At 40.2% G+C, this 25,814-nt stretch overlaps 1 protein-coding gene and 1 long non-coding RNA gene across 2 annotated transcripts in view; one reads left to right on the top strand and one right to left on the bottom strand.

Annotated features, from left to right (window-relative positions):
- Positions 1-16,905, top strand: part of LRRC1 (leucine rich repeat containing 1) — a 132,292-nt gene extending 115,387 nt beyond the window's left edge. The window contains exons 11-14 of the mRNA XM_083177325.1: positions 9,808-9,923; positions 10,178-10,350; positions 12,820-12,956; positions 14,692-16,905. Coding sequence (XP_083033451.1) covers positions 9,808-9,923; positions 10,178-10,350; positions 12,820-12,956; positions 14,692-14,850 — 585 coding nt within the window. The 3' untranslated portion in view covers positions 14,851-16,905. The remainder of the gene's footprint in view (positions 1-9,807; positions 9,924-10,177; positions 10,351-12,819; positions 12,957-14,691) is intronic.
- Positions 1-25,814, bottom strand: part of LOC146064147 (uncharacterized) — a 338,403-nt gene that overhangs the window by 202,056 nt on the left and 110,533 nt on the right. The gene's annotated exons all lie outside the window — the stretch shown is intronic.

Genomic DNA, 25,814 nt, shown 5'->3' with positions numbered 1-25,814 from the left:
TGAATTTTTACAACTGATTGTCAGAGCATTTGTCACTCTAAATCCTCTCGGTATGCTCTCTTACCTGTAATACTAAGATAAAAACTGACCGTGGAGGATCAGATCCACTTCACATTTGAGCAACTGAGTAAGTTTGTGATGTAAATCTAAAGCAAATTCAATCTAGTCAAACAGTACTCTGCCTCATCATCTGTTAAACTGACAAACACACTTTCTGCCTTAGTCAAAGCATTTTCATTAAGGAACCCCTCTAGTTGAAACATGCTGTTGAGCATTCACAATTTGCTAGGTAGCCCAATAACATAAGCGCCTAGTATTATACTATTAAAACCATATAACAACCTTATATATGGCTTAAAAAAACACTCATGAAGTTTGGAGAATATTCTTCAAAAACCTGAAAAAAGCAGCGTAATCCTCACATTCCTTCTTAAGATAAATATTTATCCGGGGGTGCAGTCCAGAGAAATCCTCATTGACCTCTCCTATCTATCCATCCACATCGGACAGACGTCTCCTCCTTTACATGCAGCAGCCGGGGTGTCAATCCAGAAGGCCTATTCAGTAGGTACTCCAAGAAATACAACAAATGTCCGAAAACAGACGCTCTCACCGGTCTTCTTTTTATCTTGCAGTTTTTAATACATACCACACGGTGGGCAACATTCAAAACAGAACAGTGAGTTTAGCGGTCAACGTTTCGGTCTCCATCAAGACCTTTGTCAAGACCCCCTCTCCTGTCTCCATCAGTTTAATGAATAAAATAGTTTGCTTGGCAATTTTTACACCTATTTTGACATACGTATTCCCTTTGCACTCAAAGGGTTAAATCACTAATCCAATCTATGCACACTGCTGTGTTTCCCGGCTTACAGCAGGGCACTTTTTTAGTTCTACCTAGAGAGGTGCACAGGGGCATTCTACTGTGGCAGCATATCCTGACTCAATGGATCCTGACGCCCCTGTTTCTCTGTATGTCGGGCAGCTGAGTAGAGTGCCTGGAGGTGCTTCTGCCTTCACGTATGCCGTGTAACTGAGCAGAGTTGCTTGCCCAGCTTTTAAGCTGGACCGGCCCTTCTGCCAGATGGCCAGTCTGGGTATGGAGGTGTAGATGTCTGAAGTAAAACAAATGGCAGAGGATGCTTTAATTGTACATTTTTATATATTCTGGTTCCACTAATTCCTCAAAGAGGATACAAAAAAATATAAAACCGTGCAAGAAAACATATATAAATGGTAATATTTATTAATATACTGCACGTCACTGGCCAGTGATATGAATACATGTAGACATATAATAAAAATTATATAATTACAAAGCCTCTATTTGCATAGCAGTTCCATTTATATATTTTTCTTTGCACAGTTTTATATTTTTGTGTGTCTTTTGTCTTTTTCTAAGTAGAGATTTAGCATTCTCCATTATAAAATGCTGCAGGAAATCTATTAATTTATTAATTGGTTCCATTGTGACTTTGATCAATTGCTAGGTTATTGTGGTTAAGGGAGAGGACGTCTGTCCACCCTCAGTGTCTGCCACTTACATAGGGGTCACAGCGGTGCCACGCGACTTCCCACATCCTTGCTGATTTGCGGCACATGTTGAATGGATACCGTCTCCATCAACACCCGCCTCACTCTGATCAGATTGTTAACTTATATCACCTTGTCAATATTTAGGAGTTACCTATTGCATCAATTGTTCCATTAATAAAATTGTATCACAAACACATTATGGTATACATTGTTTCAAATCTACTCCTTTAATATACAGTGAATTAACCAGTACATGATCTTCGAAATGTGTCACAATTAGGAAAAATATTTTCCTCCCAACTAATAATGTGTGTGTCACACCATCATTGAGTGATAGAACAATACCAGCAAATGTATTGCTTCTTTTTTTTCAACCTGTCCATCTTTATTGGAAAAAGACGCACCCTGATTCCACCTACCAGGTATTAGATTGTAGGACCAGGGACACTGGAGCCCCACTCTGTGAGGATTGCATAACCTCCTTTTTAAATAGCTCACTTTTCTATGTTTCCTACACTTACTTTGTTTTATACTTCGAAGAATTTAAGTGCATAATAAACATTAAAAGTTATATTTTAATAATCTAACTCTCGCTAGTGCACCACGCACAGACATTCTTTCTCTCTTTTCCAAGTATATTGTGGGTTTCTCTCATACTGCTTTCACAATGCCTAAACATTTAAGACCAGGTATTTCAAAATGGTATTTAAAGCTGGTCTGAGCCACTAAACCCCTTTCACATTGCTGGTGAAAAACCTTTTAAAAAGCATTTAAGTACCATTCACATTCAACCCGTTTAACCCCCAATGAACATGTTTCAAGCCATAGAAATAGAGCCATTTACACTGCATAAAAAACAGCTCTGAAACGGGAAGAACACTGCTTTTTAACTGTTTAACAAATACTGGTATTTCTTAAACGGTTAAAGCACCCTGGAACTTTCACACTGCAGTGCTACCCCTATTAAAAGGCAAAAAAACACCTGTCAATTTACCAATTAGGAGCTGCAGTGTGAAAGGGGGGTGTAAGAGGACTGACTACATAATAGGGTTAATTCTGGTGTACATGTGTCTGGAAAGTGATACTAAAGTAAAAAATAGAGCAGGAGTGGCCAACCCGCGGGTCTCGAGCCGCATGCGGCTCTGCCCCTTTTAAAGTGCAGCTCCTGGAAGCCCCCCCACTCATCTCCGCTCTGGCGTTTGTGCGCCGGAGCTTCCCTGCCGCCGCTGCCCCCTCTGCCTTATCCGCCTGTCACATTCAGCAGTGACGTCGGCGGCAGGCTGAGAGATGATCGCGGTGGCTCGGGAGGACTCGGGTGCCTGAGCGCTCCCGAGTCCCCCCGAGCCGCGCCGAACATACCCGAGCCTGACGCCGACGTCACTGCTGCTGTAAAATGAATGGCGGCCAGTTCAGGGGAGCTCCAAGGTGATGGGGGGGAGACTGGGGGAGGGGTGTGTGCGACGGAGGGGGGGCTCTAGGGTTTTACCCCATATATTTGCTATAAGGTTCTGACGATACGACTCCTTTAATATTACCTTTGCATTATAGTGATGGAACACTGAACCCAAATGGGGTGCAATTTGGAAGCTCAGAAATATACAATATAGGACCTATGTTGTATATTTCTGAGCTTCCAAATCGCACCCCATTTGGGTTTAGTGTTCCATCACTAAATGTAAAAATAATATTAAAGGGCTCTTTAGCTTGACTACAGATATTTTTTGGCAAATTACCTCTGACCGGTTGGCCACCCCTGAAAATAGAGTTTGAGAGTTATAAGGGAGGTTCAGACAAAACTGCATATTGCCCAGACTCTGATCCTCTGAATGGGAAGCAATGGTGATAAATACATTTGAAGAATTCAAGTATTTTTATCATGCATGACCTGTCATAGGAACAAATACAATTTTTGAAACCAGGTGCTACAATATATTCAAATAATATTGAGGACACATGGATTTATCACAATTGGGTTTTAGCTTTTAGCAAGTATGCACCTGGCTTTGCTGGTGTTTATCTCACTGGGAACACACATCTAACCAGATGCTGTCTCTCAGAGGAGTTCCAATTCAACAGATGCTACCGAAAAGATGTGTTTATATAAAAATGCTAAACTGAACATGAATACATTTTGGACATTTATAATAATCATTTACAATTGTAACACTATGGGCATGAAATCATGCTATGTGTTAACAATACCTTAAACAACAACAAAAACGTTTTCAAGTAAATTCTCTAAAAAGCTGTTGTCTACCAATACAGTTTTTAGATTGTAATATACCGGTAAGTCATTTGATTGAGGTTGGCGTGAATTACCTCCTCCAGTTCAAAAATATACTGGTAATTTTGTGTGGTACGTTATTTAGACTAGGTGAGTAGGTTTGAATGATAAAACATTCCATATAAAGCATCCCATAAATGTATTTCACATACTTCTAGATTATGAACAATAATGAGAAAATGTAAGCAGAAAAAAAAGGTATATTCTTTTTAGGTAATAGAATTCTTTGTCATAATGAACATAAAAAAGATCTATCTACAACTAAAATATATGCTTAATTCAGATTACTAATGTCTTTAAAATAGTGAATTGTGTATTTACAAATTACCTCAAAGGGTACTTATATATTATCTGGGCTCCCATGTTAAATGCACCCCATATTTTCATACCCCTACTATCCAACTATGCATGGAGTTGATTTTATATAGTGTGGTGAGCGCAGCGAGCCACCGTGCCCGAAGCGTGGCGAGGGGATGCGGTCTCATAAGAAAAACGGGAGCCCAGATATTACATAAGTACCCCTCAAAGTAATTCTATTAATTATGGGTTTGGGAACTTTTAGGCAAAATAGGTGTTAAGATCAACAGAATCTTGTAATTTCATAGTTAAATGCAATTTTCTTTACAGGGCAAGAGCAAGTCTTACAAATAATATGAAAAAAATACATGTTGACATTCACATATTAATCTCCAGCGATTGAGTTATATATATGTGTGTGTGTGTGTATATATATATATATATATATATATATATATATATATATATATATATATATATATATATATATATATATATATATATATATAAAAGCAGTAACACGAAACAAGTAGAGGCACTCCAGCGGTCTTGGTGATAAAACAAAGTTTACTGGGAAACAGACGTTTCGGGGATACAAACACCCCTTCTTCAAGTGTACAAGTGTTGAAGAATATATATATTATATATAGAATATATATATATCTATCTATCGGTAACAACGTAATGACAATTTTTTACTGGGAAGATATTCTGTGGTAGGATGTGTCAAACTGAATATTAATGTAAAGACTGTTAACGTTTTATTCTTCGCTGCTTTTTTCCCAAATTGGTCATAGATCAGTCCTTTTTATTTTATTGGTTATGCTACAGTTCATAAGTTATTGATTTTTAGTTTCAGTTGCTGCATGATTGCATTGATTTTCTTGGTGTAAGCTCTAATGTTACATCAGGTCAATTAGTTGTGAAGCAAGTATTGAACGATCGCTACATTGTGATGCTGTTAGCAAGAAATTGTTCCAAATTTGCACACACGTGTGTGTGTGTGTTTATGTATGTGTTTTATATATATATATATATATTAGTTTTCAAGAATCAGGGCACTCACCAAGCAGCATATAAGGCAATACTTTTCCTTTATTTCATCTCCAGCAACAGATAAGCCGACGTTGCTCTTTTATGTGAGACTCAGGACGCCATGATTAAGGGCCTTGTTAGGTCCGAAACGTCGGCTTATCTGTTGCTGGAGATGAAATAAAGGAAAAGTATTGCCTTATATGCTGCTTGGTGAGTGCCCTGATTCTTAAAAACTGTGGATGGGGATCATAAGTTTACTTATGGGACTGGCAGGAGCACCACTGGAATAACTGAACCAAACCGTGAGTGCATTGGAAACTGTCTTATATATATATATATATATCTCAGATTTGTAGGGCGGCACTCTAAGCAAAAACGTCTCTCAAGCAGAGTTTAATCAATCAACGTTTCAAAGCTTTATTAGATACTTCGTCTTCAGGATACATGACGAAGATACAAGACGAAGTATCTAATAAAGCTTCGAAACGTTGATTGATTAAACGAGACGTTTTTGCTGAGAGTGCTGCCCTACAAATCTGCTGTAAGTTGGACCCCGACGCTGGGAGTATCCAGGGAAAGGCACCCCAAGTGAGTTATATCGAGGTGTGCTCGCCTATATTGTGACTATATATATATATATATATTTGCTGTGCTATATAAGAAACGAAATAAATACTGCAATTTATTTATTAACAGTTTCTTATATAGCGCACACAGATTCCGCAGCGCTTTACAGAGTATAGTTGAACATTCACATCAGTCCCTGTCCCAGTGGAGCTTACAATCTATATTCCCTACCACATGTACAAGCACACAGACAGTCTAGGGTTAATTTTGTTGGGAGCCAATTAGCCTACCAGTATATTTTTGGATTGTGGGAGGAAACCGGAGTACCCGGAGGAATCCCATGCAAGTACGGGGATTATATACAAACTCCGCACAGTTAGGGCCATTACACCATCCGTACTGCCCAAATGTACTGTAATAAATATATATCCTGTGGGACCTTCTCAGTTTTGTAAACAAAGTTCCCCATTGCCTAAATTAAAGTTTGCGAACATTGAATCAAGTTAATACACACCTAAGTATGTATCTGTCCAGTCTGTCTGGTGGGAACAGAAATCTGGTAATGTATACAAGCAAATGACGATCAACCATTTTGTGTACCCAGCTTAAGTTACGCTCCAAAACTTGAATATGGGAGACTTAGGGGGTTATTGTGGGATTCCGACTGTTGGAACATATTGACAGTCAGATTTTTGGTTAGCTCGCCTGCAACTCGACAGGCAGAATTCATTGTTCTACCTGTCGAGTGTCAAAAAGTGGGCAAGAAAACTGCTGTGGATTGTCGAGAAACAGCCGTAACAATCCATGGGCGTTTCCAATAAAACATACACTTGTCGGATCTGTTCTGTCGAAATCTGCCTTCATTGCTGTCAGAAATTGCGGAGGTGGGCCTAAACAATATTAGGCAGGTGATTTTAATGTTATGGCTGATAATGATATACTTTGAATAGCTAGGAAAACATTGCTTGGCTAACTTTCTTAATTTGTTCATAGATTGATTTAGTCCTCTTTTAGTCTTAAAATTTGAGTGACTATTGAACTTAATATGGTGGCTTTCCTCTTATTGACCTTCTTTGTATTGCAAGGGATTACAGAAAAAAAGTTAGTCATACAGATGTGTCCTCATACATTAATACTGCAGATGTGCCAAGCAAGAACTCTCAACGCGCCAGGTCTCATGCGAGTCTACTGCCACACCTATTTTCTGTGATCTCAATAGACATATAAGTGCTGCACATCATATTAATCTGCATAGTTTCCTAAGTGTATTAGTCACACCGCACTTTGACTAAAATGCATTTTTGTTTGAAAAAGTTGTACATTTAGGGGGAAATTTACTAAAGGAAATTTGTAAAAAAATAGGTGTATTTGTATCGAGAAATATACTTATTTTTGACATTTACTACCCCGAAAATACATCTATTCGTATGGATAGCACATCCATACGAATACAAATTGCCGTATTTTCGGGATAGTAAATGTCAAAAATAAGTGTATTTCTGGATACAAATACATCTATTTTTTTTACAAATTTCCTTTAGTAAATTTCCCCCATAATGATTGCTTACTCAGACCAGGCAGCTTGTGTCAGATGGACTATTGAAGCTTAGTGTATGGGGATACAAATGTTTTTTTTCTAAAGCCATAACTGTAACACTGTGGAAGGTTGTTAAAGATGGGGACTTTCTCTTATCCTCAAGAACTAACTTTTTTAAAGACTTTTTATAAATATTCTCAAATTTAACAATGGTACTAAGGTCTCTTGATGACCTATCCCAGATTGTGTTGCATTCTATTTTAGTTCTTTCTTAAATCATCCTCTCCAAAAGACTAAGGAGATATATCATAATGGTATACATTTGGAGCAGGAATCCTCTTAAAATTATACTAATGATGATTGAGGAATAATCAACCGGTTTATCCTATGTCTAAATGCATACTTGATTATGCATTACCACTGTTTGCTTTCTTTTCATTTATCATACGTTTAATCATATACCTTTTTAAATGTACCTTACTTCACCCCATCTGTATTCTAATAAATTCTTCTCTCTCTGTTTACATATGTTTGGTACGCACAAAATGTAAAAGTCAATGTAAAATATTGCTACATTTTACTTTAACTCTTTTTTTTGGTACTTGTGTATTAGCTGGACACCCGGTACATAGTTAGCATAGCGGCGCTGTCAGAATCAGCATAGTGTTCCCGCGGCCAGCGTAGTTATCGTAGTCAGTCAGAGCCAGCGTAGTTAGCCAGAAGTAGAGGAGAGCTCCCGCGACCGTCCCTGTCGGAATCAGCCTAGTGTTCCCGCGGCCACTTAGCCAGCATCTGTCAGAATCAGCCTAGTGTTCCCGCATAGCATAGTCAGTCACAAGTAGCGTAGTACTGTCTCAGATGTATATGGCAGGTGTGAATGTGTTCCTGAAACACCCCCACTATCCACGCCAGCCCGAAGCGTGGCGAGCGCACGCGTTGCGCGTCCTCCCGACATGTTCATACCCCCTCCATACACGTCGGCTTGGAATTGATTTTAAAATGAGTGGTGAGCCACCAAGTCTGAAGCGTGGCAGATTACTTCACATGTGTTTCGCATCCCCTCGCGGGGCTCGCTACGCTGCTTGACCAGAAAAGAACAGTATATTATATTGAGTGCCATGAACAAATTAACCAATAGCTGGTTATTTATAATGGAACTTATGGATAAAAGCATGTTTATGGGAAAATTAGCTATATGAGAAAAGGAGGCTATAATTGGAAAGCCCCGTGCCTTAAAAATCCAAGCCCACCACCTTTTTGACCGCAAACTAAATTACGTCAGTTAGGCTCCACGTACAAGTACTTTTGCTAAATTTTTATATATGTATGGGTATGTATGATATATTGTTTAATGTTTAAACCAATGAGCGGTAAATCAATTGAAATCCTTTCATTCAAAATCACCTGTCTTGATTTTAATATGGTTCCTGATATCAGATATCACTATCATTTGTTCAACATCTGAGCAGAGAAATCACAAATGAAGCTGCCGCATATAAGGATTATATGGATATAAGCTGCCGCATATATGGAATTGGCTTACATAGCATACCACCCAATGGGCTAAATGTAATTGCCTCTGAGTTTTGAAGTCGTGGGACTTTGCTTCTCTAAAAATAGACTGTGTAGACTTGCATAAAGCTCTTTTAGAAGGCAAACCCAACCTTGTAAATGATTGCTGCTTTAAAACAAAAGTTCCACACATCTGGAACTTGAACGCTATCACGTTTAGCCTGATACATTTGTGCACTTAATCCATTATATTACCATCACAGAATAAACCGAAATCACTACAGGCATTGATCTTCATTTAACTTATTCCAAGAAGGTAGTCTCTTTGTTGGCATTAAATCCATACAGCTGCTCTCTTGCTCAAAACAATGCGCATACTATGTTTTTGTTTTATTCTCAGCATTAACACTGAACGCGAACAGAATGAGTAAATTATTTTCTACTTAATGCTTAAAATGAAGGTGTTGGCTAGAGAGATCAGTGAACCGCAATTCCCAGTTTTGCAGAACTGGTTATGAAGGGTCTTTTTAGTTTCATTAATCATGTACATACTTGCATAATTTTGTTTGTGGTTAATTTCATAGCTGGACATGGTCAATTAATGATAGTGTGAGGGTTATATGCACATAAAGGGATCTTATTCTTTACAATGTATTTGAAGGTGTCACCATGATATTACAAGTTATTACGATAGCCAGGATTTGCACAAAATGTTCGCTGCCCCATAGGGCTCCAAGCACTTTTGTGTGAAGTGGTGCTGACTTCAGCCCCTTAATGGTGTGATTTCAGCTACCGTTGCAGTAACCGTATGTGGCACTCGTACACTGATTAGGATTGGCCCTTATGAATTCTCCCTTTATATGTGTTAATCTTATTTTATATAATTTGCAACTGAGCCGCTCACATACCACTAAAATATTAATGTTTTCTATGGTTGAGTGCTTAACCTGTATACCAGTATTGGTCAGTGTTCCTGGCATTTACAGTATTTTCTTTTTGTGTAGATTTGTAACGCATACATTTATCATTTGTACCATAGATTGGTGGATGCTCCAGTCTCAATGTTTTCTGTGTACGTGAAAATCGATTGACACGAATACCCTCAGAAATTGCGCAAGCTACTGAACTTCATGTCTTAGATGTTGCTGGGAACAGGTAACATTACACTTTTCATTCTTGATTGATTTAAGTTGTGCTTATTCAGTTCTAGAGAAGCACTGGGCAACACAACCGTGCTACACAATAAGTACAGATGTGAACGTTTTAAAATTGTGAAATCTATAACTGTCAGTTAGGTCAGTGTTATGTTGGCTTTCAAATTAAAAAAAACTGGATGTCAATTGTCTGTACTACTGCTGTATAAAATAATTACATTGTATGATTTTTTTTTTTTGATTTTTTTTTTTTAGGTTATCCCACTTACCGTTGTCATTGACCTCACTAAAATTAAAGGCATTATGGTTATCAGATAACCAGTCACAGCCTCTACTGACCTTTCAGACGGATGTTGATGTGGAAACTGGAGAAAAGGTTTTGACATGTGTACTACTTCCACAGATGCCTTCAGAGACTGGTGGCCAAGGTATATAGTATTTGTACAGCAACTTTATTGCATGTTTATAATATATTGTATATTCCTAAATGATTCCACACATATTTTTTTAAAGAAAAGTCATGCGTCTCATTGACAGCTCAGACATTTATTTTTTAGCTTATACATTGTACAGAGAAATGGTAGTTTACCATCTGATTTGTTGTTTTTATTTATAACCAGTTAATTAAATAGCACACGCATATTCCACAGCGTATTTTTTTTTATTATTCACAATCCCCGCCCCGTAGAGCTTACAATCTATATTCCCTTACCACATGTACACACACACACACACACACACATCGCATTGGTAGCCCAAAACTGTATGGCAGGCATGGCCAAACTATGGCCCTCCAGCTGTTGTGAAACTGCAAGTCCCATAGTGCATTTCCACAGTTTTGCTATTAGGGAATGCTAAAACTATGGCAAGGCATGCTGGGATGTGTAGTTTTACAACTGCTGGAGGGCCACAGTTGGGCCATGCGCCATTAGGCTTAAATAGAAGTTGATTCCAATAGTGTATTGAGGAAGAAGTTTCAGTTTAACTGTAGAGTATTAGAAATATTTAACACAAGTTTGATTTTTGTAATACAGTAAAACGCCTAATATAGCAATGTTCTCCCCAGAATTTTTTTCCAGCTTGGTGGCATCAAGAATTAGCCGGGTGGGGGTTTTTGCTATTAAAAAAAAGGGTACTCTTTACTTAGTTGGGCGCCCATCGTGGGGATCGCGGGCATCGCGGCCAGTACATTAACGGCCGCGACGCGATGCCCGCGATCCCCACGATTTCACATAGGGTTCAATGTTAAATTTAGTGCTGCCCGCGATTTTACATTCAATGCTTCAATGGCCGCGATTTGGCCATAGGAATCAATGTTAAATGCCCAAATAGTTAAATTGTGCCCAAATAGGCACAATTAACACTTAAATGTCCCCCCAAATTTGTAACGCCACCCCACGATCCACGCCAACCCGAAGCGTGGCGAGCGCAGCGAGCCCGCGAGGGGCGGCGGTACGCGTCCTCCGACCTTTTCATACCCCCGCTATCCACGTCGGCGTGGAGTTGAGAATAGAATAGTGTGGCGAGCGCAGCGAGCCACCGAGCCCGAAGCGTGGCGAGCGCAGCGAGCCCCGTGAGGGGACGCGGATACCTGTGAAGCCCGCGTAGGGCCACGTTTACCTGTGAAGGTATCCGCGTCCCCTCGCGGGGCTCGGTGGCTCGCTGCGCTCGCCACACTATTCTATTCTCAACTCCACGCCGACGTGGATAGTGGGGGTATGAAAAGGTCGGAGGACGCGTACCGCCGCCCCTCGTGGGCTCGCTGCGCTCGCCACGCTTCGGGTTCGCGTGGATCGTGGGGTGGCGTTACAAATTTTGGGGGACATTTTAAGTGTTAATTGTGCCTATTTGGGCGTGGATCGTGGGGTGGCGTTACAAATTTTGGGGGACATTTAAGTGTTAATTGTGCCTATTTGGGCTCTGTGGCCCATTTAACATTGATTCCTATGGGCAAATCGCGGCCATTGAAGCATTGAATGTGAAATCGCGGGCAGCACTAAATTTAACATTGAACCCTATGGGGAATCGCGGGCATCGCGTCGCGGCCGTTAATGTACTGACCGCGATGCCCGCGATCCCCACGATTTCTTTACCCGCAGCGCCCGCGATGGAGATCTTGGGCGCCGTGCTAGGTAAAGAGTACCAAAAAAAAGTGAGGTGCTGCACTGTCAGAGGGGAATATTTAGCACTGCCTATTGTCACTCATTGCAGTTGAAAAAAGTCTGTCTCAGCCCACACCACCAAACACATGCTAAAAATCCAGACATTGTGCATGCCAAAAATGTACTCTGTAATGTCTACTATTCGTCCCATACCCATTACATGCTGTAATACCCATTACATGTTATACCACACTCCATAATGCCCATTTCATATAATACCACATATTGTATAGACTATTGCATAATAAGCCACATTAATTCCGCTTATCTACATGCTCCTTGCCATGGGGTTAACATGCTCGTTGCCATGGGGATAACCTGCCTATTGCCATGGGGTTAACCCATCCCATTGCCCTCTGCAATGCGCCCGCTGCTGACGTACACAGGCTAAGGCACCCGCTGTCAGACGCTGCCTGTCCAATTGGAGCAGGTCCCATGGTACCCGCCCACTCGAAAAAAAAAAAAAAAAAAAAAAAGAGTCCCTGGAAGGTACTTCTGGGGAAAAATATATGCTATATCGTGTATTTGTGAATTATGTTGTAGATATTTTTCCTTAATTAGGTTAGAGTGCCGGGCGACAGGGCGGCTCTTGCTGGGCGGACCGATCAAAAATTAAAGCACGGGGAGGACACTGTATAGTTTAAAAGCAAGGAGGCAATCCTGTATTGAGCATACTATTTATGTTTGGCTTTTTTTTCTGTTTCTGAATTTCTTGTTATAATTTCTATCCTACAGATAATTTACAAAGATTCGGAGCCTTTGAGAGTTTGGTTAATGATGTGTCTGATGACACTTGGAATGACCGACAAATGAATAGAATAAGTGCAATTCGATTTTTAGATGATGAGAAAGAAGATGAAGAGGATGAAACGGTAATTTTCATTTTATTGGCTTATACTTTTTACGTACAGAATCCTACTCACGTTACAAGTACCGTATTTGCCGGCGTATAAGACAACCTTTTTCCCCTGAAAAACATGCCTCCAAGTGGGAGGGTCGTCCTTTACGCCGGGTACACTGGGATCAGGACAGGATGCACAGGGTTAATGGAGGGGAGCCGGGCGTGGGCATCAGCTGTATGATCCCCGCACCCACAGTACAGGTACAGCGGGGATGGAAGCGGCGACGAACGGAGCAGTGCTTTGAATCTGGCGCCGCTGCGGATGCCAATCCAAAGCGTCGCTCACGGCGATTTGAATCTCCCACCATTCGGGAGCCAATAAGGGCTCACGAGTCGGAAGCCAATGGCAGACGGCTGCGGCGAGCCAATCAGCACTTGATGCGCCGACTCGGCCCCGCCCCGGCGTCTGACGTCAGACGCCGCCAGGAGGGCGAGGAAGGAAGTCCCACGGCTGAGGAGCAAGAGGATGCCGGAAGCCGCCGGAGGAAGGCGCAGAAGACTGCGGCGGGGAGAAGACCTCCTGCGGCCGCTAAAGAGGTCAGAAGACGCCGGGATCAAGAAAGAAGATCTCCGGCGCCTTCTGCAGGAAGAGAAGTGGTGCTGCCGCTGGCCAGGACAGGCCAGCGGCAGAAGAAAGATGGCAGCCGGATCCGGAGAGGCCAGCAGGGGTGGAAAGCAGAAGAGCTGACCAAGCTCCCCCCTGTGGCCTCTCCCAACAGCAGTTAGGTGGCCCCAGGCCACCTACCCCTCCCTAGACCACCGGGTGATCGGACACTAGGCCCGTGGGTACAGATCAGGCCCCTCCGGCCTGTGGGCATGATAGTCGGGCCCTCTCGACCCGTGGGCATTTCATTGTTGGTATACCCCGGCAAATACGGTAATTATACATAGCAAAGCAATGGGCCGTTTTGTCCGTACTTTTACTCTATTGTGGAAAGCTGCCTCCAGTGAGAGAGGATGTAAAGACTGAAGGATCTTCATGTTGGCCTTTAAATAAACAAATACTAATGTGTATACCAGTATTTCTGTAACATGCAATATTCGTTGTAAATGTGTTTAATCATTTCTGGTCTGTGGAAAAATGTAAATGATGCTATAAGAATACACGTCTTCTGTAACTTTTATATTAATGAGGGATGCCAAATTGATTTGAACAAGTTTTTCTGCTAGATTTTATCGAAGTGCTGCATTCTAGAGCACTCTGCACATGGCAACCTCTAAATTGTTTATGCAGTGGAATCTTATTATTATTTATTTAAATGGCCATCACAAGGCATACACAGTGCCTGACATACATAGATGAGCTGTAAACAAGAAAATAACCAGGCAAATTAGGACGAGTACCCAACATATAAAGACATTTGCAGCAGGGGCAGGACACTGACGCAATTATCAGGGTGGCAGAGATATATTCTAAGAAATGAGCCTAAATTCTAAAGGGGAAAATCATTCTACAGACCTTTTTCCTTCTGTAGAGTGCCAAAATATTATCCCTCTGCTTACTACAGGGTCTGTAAACCATCACTGTTGTCTGCTACTTATTTGTAGTATATATACTGTATTAAAGGAGATGATATAAAGAGAGGGCATGGATTATGCAATGAATGCAGTATTGCATGTATTATTATTTTAATGCCTTTATGTTGGTTACAGTTGCTTGATTATATCATATTTATTATATAATTTGAGCTCTTTCTTACTATTAGGCAACTCTTCTGAGGCGAGCCACACCTCATCCTGGGGAGCTGAAGACCATGAAGAAAACTGTGGAGAACTTGCGTACCACTATGAATGCTGCTAAGGGACTGGACTCTAACAAAAATGAGGTCAATAACTCCATTGACAGAGTGACCACGTCTGTGTAGAGATCCACCTCCATTTTGCCTCCTGTGTCTTCCCATACTGTATCCCTGCTTCAAGGGCCACATCCAGCCTCTTGTTTTTACCAGAACATAATTTGTCATCCCTTCTTTTATTACTTCTGTTGAAATGATGCAGCCTGGACAGTATGTGCCTTATTTCAGTCAGATGTCTTTTACCTAGGATCTCTAGATTAATGCTGTAATTTTATATTTTACTGGTCTTTTTTTTATTTTGAATAAGTAGTACACACTACTGTGCATTGGTCTTTTTTTTAATTTCCGATTTTACATATGAAAATGTTTTAATTTTTTTAACTTCTGGGGTATCTATTCTGACCATTTTTTGTGGATCTGTTAGGGATAAATGACCGTTATGTGGAAATTTTACTTTTTTACTTTTTGGCAGCTTAACTGGTGTATATTTTTATAATTGTATAGTAGGTTGCAAAAAGTGTTTCATCGTTATGATATCAAAGGCGGTACATGTGATATTAATAGTAAAATTAGAACACCTGTGTTTTTAAATATAAAATTAATTTATACAGGTGCAATGCTAAGATGTGCCTTAGGAGAATGATGGACAACATGTGATCAAAGTAAATTGCCGCCTTGTACATTTTTCCTAGGAAGTATTGTCTGAAATAATCACAGTGCAGTCTCTGTGGCAGGTTAGGAAGAGACTTGAAGGTTAAGGTCTACTTACCAGATTAGATGGTGTCCTTCAGAGATAAAAAAAAAAAAAAAGAAGCTGCTGCTGTATGATTAAGAAAATGTGCTATAAATCAACAGAAGTAGTCCTGTGATTTTGAAATATATGCAAATGAGTATAAGTATATTGTTCTCATTGTAAGCTGTAGATCGGGAGAGCCCAGTTGAATGAAACCTGTTCTTCAGCTGGGCTGATGACATGCCCAGGCAGAAGAACTTTTGCAATGGATGATTGTGTGTATGAGGTTTGTTTTCAGTTGAAAATATCTAATCATAGAATATAGTGATCCTTTTCCTTCTGCTTGGGCTGTGAAACACGCTATGCTGGTCTATGTCATCTAAAGTTCTCTGCTGTTAAATGCACCTGTGTAATGACACCGCCTTGTTGGACCAGTTAACAGTTTTGAGTCCTTTAAAAAAAAAATCTATTGCCCACTCCTGGGTGGGAGGATCTTTGTGCTGAGGTAGTAGGTCTATAGAGTGTTTTTTATTTTTATAATGTCATTAGGAATGTATTCATTGCCTAGACTACATACACTTTTTTGCCAATGTGATTTTAATGTATACTTGATTCTATTCGAGAATGTTTTGTAAATTAGAATCTGTTAAACAAAACAAAAAAGCTATATAAATATTCCATTGTTAAAATTCAAAACTATAAACAGGAAAACTTTAAACTAAATCTACTTGGTGACACCTAGAACCGCAGTGCGTAATGTACCAGAACACTCTGCCTATTAGCCTTGTTTCCATTGTTTGTAGAGGACTTTATAAGTAACACACTACCTCAAGCAGTCTACAAAACACTTCTTGCCTTATTTCATTGAATGGACAAATAAGAAAAAGAAATTACAGATATAAACATCAACATAAGGTTGACAGTGTATGCAATGTATTGGCAAGTGATGTTTGATGCCCAGTAATCCGTTTTTAAACTTTGATGAAACCCAAACAAGGACACTTTATTTTTCAATGGCTTTGATGTATTTGTATATCTTTAAGAAGAGCCTCATCCATAAAGCCTTAAATATTCACTTTGTGGTGGTTTTTTGCAATTTGAAAGGCCAGTTTTAATTGCTTACATTGAAAGCATTTATAAATACATCAACACCTTGTGTCTAAATGAAACCAAACATTTCATTACTCTACCCAGAAAAATCTTTTATTTTGTGAGAATGGAACAGCTATCTGCAATAATGTTAAATTAATTGTAAACTGTGAATATACTGTGTGTAAATGGAGCTTGTACATTGCTTTGGCACACTTGTTTGAGGTGTTTTTATTGCAAATTAAATTCAAGAAGGGTTTGTGCCATACACAAAATAATAAAGCTTTCTCAATAGAGAACTCTGAATGAATTTACTTTTTTTAAATTTTACTGTTGATCTGAAAGTAGTCTTAAGTGATCTCCTATGTATTACCAAAACTTGGTGGGACGAATCACATAGGTGGGAGGCTAACATAGAGGGTTTATAGTCTGTTTAGAAAAAATAGATTAGGTAGAAGGGGAGGGGGGATGTTTATATGTTAAACCATCCTTAAAACCATAAATAAGATAAGACCTATTCGAGAGTACAATGGAGTCAATAGAATAGGTATGAGTAGAAATCACAGTTAACAATAAAGGGGCTAGTAAACTTGTAGTAGGGATGTGTTATAAACCACGCAACATAAATACGGAGGAAAAAGACCTCTTGCTACAAGTGATAAAAGCAAAAAACACTAGAAGATTTGTGGGTACTTATGTAGTATCTGGGCGCCCGATTTAGAAATCGGGTCGGATCGGGCACATCGCATCGCATGCGACCAAATCGGATGCGATGCACCCGATTTTTCCATAGGATTTAATGTTAAAATGGACTGAGTCCATTTTAACATGGAATTCAATGGGAAAAGGGGTCCTTTTCATACCCCTACTATCCAAGTGGGCATGGAGTTGGATATAAACCTGTGGCGAGCGATATCGCATCGCATCTGATTGTATGCCTTAACTTAAGGCATACAATCAAAAAATCGGGCGCCCAGATACTACATAAGTACCGATTTGTGTGTTGCGCAATTAGCAGCAGCTGGCACTGGGGGTAATCACTCCCCTAATGATTTTGTATACAAGAAAAAAGAAATGTGCCAATGCTGGCTGAATGATTTACGGTGACAATAAAAATTAAATATTTATTTTCTAATAAAAGAACAATTCTATATAACCTAAATCACAATAACTGTATAAATAAAAAATATACATATAATACTGTATATAAATTTGTGTATCTGGAGCTAGATTTGCTAAGAGGTAACAGTTCCAACTGTACAAATGAAATGTAGAAGGTTAATATTACCAGTCCACGGATGCAGAATTTTGCTTATAGGATTATTCCATGATGTTCAGTTGTTTTGATAATTGGAGATGATGGGGGATGGATTGTCCCACGTCTGCAAAATGTGTCCACTAAATTTTCATATGATAAGATGGTAAATTACCAGGATTTCTGGAGTCTTTGAGAACCACTTGATGTACTGGTTAATTAGGGGCAAAGCATTTCTCATATGCAGGTTCCAGTGGTGGATGATGAGTTCTCAAATATTCAACAAATAAACTGTTGGTGGCAAATTGAAAAAGCTCAATGCGTTTCCCCGGATGTAGCACTCCGGCTTCCTCAGGAGCAAATGAATATTCTTGGTTAGAGGTAACTCAATATAAACCTTTCAAGTGATTAGGAATGATACACACATGTGGGTTAAAATCAAATTGATATGAAAAACCGTCTAGTAAAACTTGCTTAATTCATATTGATAAACTTAGGAGGCAGTCAGATAAATATAAAATAGATAAAAAAATCAAATATTCATAATACATATAAAAGCATAGAGTGAGAGCTGTTGCTCAGGACTTATCTAAGCTGCAGTCAGATACCTTGCCCTGGTGCCATCCAATGAGGGCAGCGTCAGCACACATCCCACAGTAAATATTCAGAAAAAGACAGGCACTCAGGGACTCCAATCAGCGGTGAAAACAAGACCAATCTTTATTCCATTATTGGTCTATAAGGTAAACATTTCCCCCGTCGTCAGGACAAAATAGAAGGCAGTGTAAACATATAATACATATAAAATAAATATCTTGCACACCTGGTTAGAGCTGTTTAGTTCAATGAGAAACCGTGAGTCCCGATCATGTGACCCGGAAGTATGGTGATAATACAAATAAAACGATTATTGGAGTATGATAAAAAAAAAAAACTCTTAAATTGAAATTATTTCCCGATCAGGCATTCAGTTACTACATGATCTCGAGTTCAGAGTCTCCTTAAAAGCTTCATAGACTAAGAGAATTAATGTATTAATACATTTATAACATTTAATGTTGTTGGTTTTTTTTTTTTTTTTTTTTTGGTACTTGTTTCCTAGCACGGCGCCTGCGATTTTAATTGCATCTATCGGGTCCTAAAAAATCGCGTCCATCGCATGCAACCAAATCGCATGCGATGCGTTCGATGCGATTTTTAAATTGGAACCAATGTAAAATGGTCCCTGAGACCCGATTTTACATTGGGCCCAATGTTAAATGCCCCTCAGACCCCAATTTTCATTGTATACCCACCCTGATGGGCCCCCCCATTGTTAACGTCACCCCAAGATGAACGCCAACCCGAAGCGTGGTGAGCGCAGCGGTGGTATGCGTTCTCCGACCTTTTCATACCCCCACTATCCACGTTGGCGTGGAGTTGATCTTCTATAGTGTTGCGAGCCACCGATCCCGGCGCATTACTTCACAGGTATTGCGCGTCCCCTCGCGGGGCTCGCTGCGCTCGCCACGCTTCGGGCGCGGTGGCTCGCTGCGCTCGCCACACTATATACAATCAACTCCATGCCGACGTGGATAGTGGGGGTATGAAAAGGTCAGAGGACGCTTCGGGTTGGCGTTCATCTTGGGGTGACGTTAACAATGGGGGGGCCCATCAGGGTGGGTATACAATGAGAATTGGGGTCTGAGGGGCAATACAATAAAAAATCGGGTACATTGGCCCATTTAGCATTGATGTAAAATCGGGTCCATCACATTGGTCACATTGTATGCCATTATAATGGCATACAATGGACCCGATTTTACATAGGAATTTAAAATTGAGTACAATGCATTCAATGTTAAATCGCGTTGGTCGCATCACATGCCATTATAATGGCATGCGATGGACCCGATTTTTTTAATTGTTGGAAAAAGGCTAAAAATAGCCCAAAATCGTGTCGGTCGGGTCGATCGCATACCTTAACTTAAGGTATGCGATGACCCACGACGGGCGCCGTGCTAGGAAACAAGTACCTTTTTTTTTATATAAACATGAAATTTCGGTGGTAGAGAAAGTTCATTAGTTTCATCGGTACTTGTTTCCTAGCACGGCCACAAAGATCATGATCGTGGGCATCGTGAGGAAAAATCGGGGGCATCGCGGCCATCGCATGCACTAAAAAATCGGGTGCGATGCCCGCGATTTCCCCATAGGGAACAATGTTAAATGCCTCAATTTAGCTGCGATGCCCCCGATTTCCCATAGGAAACAATGTTAAATGGGTCAATTTACCCAAATCATCATAGGGAACAATGGTAAATGGCCCAGAAACCCCCCAAAACACCCCTGAACAGTGAATGTCCCCCCAAAAGTATTTTACGCCACCCCACGAGCAACGTGAACCCGAAGTGTGGCGAGCGCAGCGGTACGCGTCCTCCGACCTTTTCATACCCCCACTATCCACGTCGGTGTGGAGTTGAGAATAGAATAGTGTGGCGAGCCCGAAGCGTGGCGAGCGCACGCGGGTACCTGTGAAGCCCGCGAAGGGAAGCGTTTACCTGTGAAGGTATCCGTGTCCCCTCGCGGGGCTCGCCACGCTTCGGGCTCGGTGGCTCGCTGCGCTCGCCACACTATTCTATTCTCAACTCCACGCCGACGTGGATAGTGGGGGTATGAAAAGATCGGAGGACGCCTACCGCCGCCCCTCGCGGGCTCGCTGCGCTCGCCACGCTTCGGGTTCACGTTGATCGTGGGGTGGCGTAAAATACTTTTGGGGGGACATTTCACTGTTCAGGGGTGTTTTGGGGGGTTTCTGGGCCATTTACCATTGTTCCCTATGATGATTTGGGTAAATTGACCCATTTAACATTGTTTCCTATGGGAAATCGGGGGCATCGCGGCTAAATTGAGGCATTTAACATTGTTCCCTATGGGGAAATCGTGGGCATCGCGTCTGGACCATTTAAGCCTTTTTTAGCCGCATACGACACGACCGACCCGATTTTGACTGTTTTCAATGCATTTCAATGGGAAAATCGGGGGCATCACGTCGGTCGCGTCGTATACCACTAAAAATGACACCCGATGCCCGCGATTGTGGCCGTGCTAGGAAACAAGTACCGTTTCATCAGTTATTCTGTGATCTCATTATTGATAGTCAGAAATACTATAAATGCAATGACATTAATAAACAGTGATATTAAACTCACATAAATATTACAGGGAGGAGAGGGAAGGTCTGAAAAATTATAAACAAATTCATAAACCATATGAGGATACCAATAGAGAGAATGATATATAGGGTGTACAAATATGTTCTCTTATTTATTAGTACATAAATATCTTAAAACAGTAATATATATATAATATTGTTCATACTGATCTAATGCATTAATTTAGCACATCAAATAGGGAGGGAAGGGAGGAAAGAAGAACTCATCTAATAAATAACTTATGACAAGGTATTTAATATAAGTAAGAATCTTTGGCGTAGAGGACCCATAGAGAGTACATTATAAATGTCCTATATGCTATATTAAGGAGGGAGGGAAGGGAAATAATAAACATTACAAATAATGAGATGGTTCTAATGTCGGCAAGAAAGGATGATGAAGATATATGTTGTTACGGATGAACCAGTGATTAGACTAACGTAAAATGTGTGATTATATGTTCTTAAGAACAATTGTTCTTTTATTAGAAAATAAATATTACATTTTTATTATCATCATCTAGTAAATCATTCAACCAGCACAAGTTGGAAAAGCAGCCAGCTTAGGGAACATTGGGGGTTATTCTAGTTCACTCTTTCTGACAAAATCCTTCTTAGATGGACAAAACCATGTGCACTGCAGGTGGGGCAGATGTAACTTGTGCAGAGAGAATTAGATTTGGGTGGGGTTTTACTTCAAAGTGAGATCTATATTGCAGTGTAAAAATAAAGCAGCCAGTATTTTCCCTGCACAGAAACAAAATAACTCACCCAAATCTAATTTTCTCTGCACATTTTATATCTGCCCCCCTGCAGTGCACATGGTTTTGTCCATCTAAGAAGGATTTTGTCAGAAAGAGTGAACTAGCATAACCCCCATTATTATTACGAGAGGCTTGACCTAGCATTCCAATTTTTAGGTAGTTTTAAAGTAGTACCACTAAGGGAAATTTGTTTTATATGATGCCCTGAATGACCACTATTTGTATAAATTTATTGAAAATATAACTAGAAATAATATTATCCTGGATCTTCTGATAAGCAATAAGAGGGCCATTATTTCTAATATAACCATAATGGAGACATTAGGGAACAGTGATCACAATATGATCATGTTTGATTTAATTTTTAACAAAGATTGGAGCAACTAGGTACTTAAATTTCAGAAAAGCAAACTGATAAGTTTGAGGCGTACTTAAGGGATACAAACTGGAAAGAATTATTTAGAGGTATGCTAAAAGGTGGCAAATTTAAAAATAAAAAATCCTGCAGGAGGGCACTGATAAATTTATTCTTATGGTAAATAAAAGAACATAAGGCAAGAGGAAGTAGATCTGGCTTAAGAGCAAAGTCAAATTTGAGGGCATTCAAGGCATTTAAACAAGATGGGACACCCGAATCATTTGTCGCATATAAAGAACGTAATAAGAAATTAAAAAATACAATCAAGATGGCTAAATTAGAGACAGCACAAAAAATGGTACTTATGTATTATCTGGGCTCCCATGTTAAATGCACCCCATTTTTTCATACCCCTACTATCCAACTACGCATGGAGTTGATTCTATATAGTGTGGCGAGCGTAGCGAGCCACCGTGCCCGAAGCGTGGCGAGCGCAGCGAGCCCCGCGAGGGGACGCGGTCTCATAAGAAAAACGGGAGCCCAGATATTACATAAGTACCCAAAAAATAGCTGCAGATAGCAAATCCAATCCCAAATCATTCTACAATTTTATATAAATGGGAAATGGTTTAGGAAGGAAAATATTTGGCCCACTAAACACGCAGGGTATCCTGGTAATTGCTTCGTATTTACAAGGGAAGAATCTTCAGAGATTCTCCAACAGATTGAATGCTCAGTTCAATGATTGAACTGAGCATTGCCCACAAACTGTATGTTTGAGCGAGGAAATAGTCAAAAATCGATTTACAAGACGTACACAGTAACAAATCTGGTCCGGACGAAATACACCCTAGGATACTAAAAGAATTGAGTTCTGTCGTAGCACTACCGTTATATTTGATATTCAATGAATCCATAAACTTGTGGATGGTACCAAGAGACTGGTGTATAGCTAACATAGGGGCAGATGTATTAAGCCTTAACAAGAGATAAATGAAAGGGTGATAAAGAGAGATAAACATCCAGCCAATCAGCTCCTTACTAACTTTTTTCAAACACAGCCTGTAACATGGCAGCAAGGAGGTGATTGGCTGGACGTTTATCTCTCTTTATCACCCTTGCATTTATCTCTTGTTAAGGCTTAATACATCTGCCCCATAGTACCAATATGGAAGAAAGGTAGCAAAACTAACCCTGAAAATTATACACTTATACACCGGTCATCCTTATTTCCTTTGTGGGAAAAAATTAGAAGGAATAATAAGATAGTATCCAAAATTTCTTAGAACAGTAGATGGTGATAAGAAGTAAGGCTCAGCATGGGTTCGTCAAAAATAGATCATGCCAGACTAATTTAGTTAGCTTCTATAAAGAAGTCTGTAGGGGGGCCTCATAAAAAGTTATTAATAAAACTAGGTAACTTAGGGGTAGTTCATATTGACACTTACCCCCCTTGTAGAGAGATAGAAGAACCGGCACTCAGAATAGAAAATCCAACATGATTTTATTTATAACATGGAAATGGTATATACACACGGCCCAACAGCCGTTTCAACTGCTTCTCACAGTTTTCCCCAGGGGCGCCTGAGGAAAGCTCTGAGGAAACTGTGAGAAGCAGTTGAAACGGCTGTCTGGTCGTGTGTATATACCAGTTCCATGTTAGAATAGAAAATCCAACGTGATTTTATTTATGAGTGCCGGTTCTTCTATCTCTCTACAAGGAGGGTGAGTGTCAATATATTTACTGCAATACAGACCTGTGCACCATAAGGCCATCTATACATATTAAACTTTTGCAACTGAGTGCTGTCTTTCCATGATCTAAGTTAGGGGTAGGAGATAAAATTTGTAATTGGATTAAAAACTTCGGGGACAGAGAGTGGTTGTAAATGGCATATATTCCAGCTGGGGTAAGGTCCAAAGTGGAGTCACGCAAGGTTCAATATTGGGACCCACCTTGTTTAATGTATTCATTAATGATATAGGTAGTGACATAGAGAGTAAGATTGCAATATTTGCGGAAGACACAATTGGATGACCCTTGTGAAATTAAAGGTGCGTACAAACGGGGCGATATATTGGCGGGCGATATATATCAGTGAGTGATGTATTGCTCAATGCCCCCTTTTCATCAGCGACCAGAGATGGTCGCTGATGAAAAGAAACCTCTGAAGGCAGTGCCGCAGAGGTAATCAGCTGGTCACAGGAGCTAACCAGCGATTAGAAGGGGGCTGAAAACGGGAGCACGCACCTGGCGATTTATCGCCGGGGCAAACTCCCATCACTGGCAATATGGTCGGCAGCAACCATATTCCCAGCGATATCAGCCCCTATCGCGACTTAATTAAACTGGAAAGGTGGGCAGAAAGGTGGGAAATGGAGTTTAACGTTGAAAAATATAAAGTATTTAATTATGGGAACAAAAAATGAACAAGCTACAGGACTTATAGGCTAAATGGGGTTGATATAGAAAATTCTGCAGTGGAGAAGGACTTGGGGGTCATCATAGATTATAAAATGGGTAATAAAAGAAAACGGGACACTGGCTTGCATTGAAGGAGAATGGATTCAAATGAAGCCAATGTGATAGTGCTTCTTTACAAGGCCTTGCTGAGACCACACTTGGAATTCTGTGTTCAGTTCTGGGCGACTCACCTTAATACGGACATTAATGAATTGAAACCGGTACAGAGAAAGGCGACTAAACTAGTAAAAGGTCTTGATTTACTAGAATACGAAGATAGGCTAACCAGGGTAAATATGGTTTTACTGGAGAAATGGAGGTTGAGAGGTGATATGATTAGTATGTTCAGATACAGGATTGGGAATCATAAGGAACTGGGAGATGTTTTGATCAGCAACAGGGCTATACTTAAGACACACGGGCATGTACTGAGGCGTGAGGAAAATAAATTCCATACTGAATGAAGAAGAGGATTCTTCACCATTAGCGCAGTAAAATTCTGGAACTCCTTGCCGGTTGCAGCGCAACGACTGTTAATGAATTTAAGTCCAACCAAATTTATTTAACCTTAATTATTATGGGGGTTATTTTGGTTTACGCCTTCTGGCAAATTCCTCCTTAGATGGACAAAACCATGTGCACTGCAGGGGGCAAATGTAAAATGTGCAGAGAGAATTAGATTTGGGTGAGTTATTTTGTTTCTGTGCAAGGTAAATACTGACTGCTGTATTTTTACACTGCAATATAGATCTCACTTTGAAATAAAAAAACACCCAAATACAACTCTCTCTGCACAAGTCACATCTACCCCACCTGCAGTGCACATGGTTTTGTCCATCTAAGAAGGAATTTGCCAGGAGTAGTAAACCAGAATAACCCCCTATGTTACTTTCTACCTACATGTTCGGTGTAGATGGATCTTAGGACATTTTGTTACACTTTAAATTATTTTCTTTCTTAATTGCTAATATATACTAGCCAGAGAGTCTAAAACGTGATTTCATTTTATTTCTACCAAGACAAAAGAGAAAACTAGAAAAGCCAACACAGCTTGAACAGGGCAATACATTTTGTAGCACAGAATCATCAATAATTAAAAACCATATCCATTTGCACCAGGCATTTACAGTACTTTGCAGCCTCCAGTTACTGGGGTCATGTATGTTTATTCTTGGAG

Source organism: Crinia signifera, chromosome 3 (assembly GCF_055691185.1).
Source record: "Crinia signifera chromosome 3, ASM5569118v1, whole genome shotgun sequence".
NCBI lineage: Eukaryota > Metazoa > Chordata > Amphibia > Anura > Myobatrachidae > Crinia > Crinia signifera.
The sequence above is the reverse complement of the archived record's forward strand: the minus strand, read 5'-3'. Positions and strand labels throughout refer to the sequence as shown.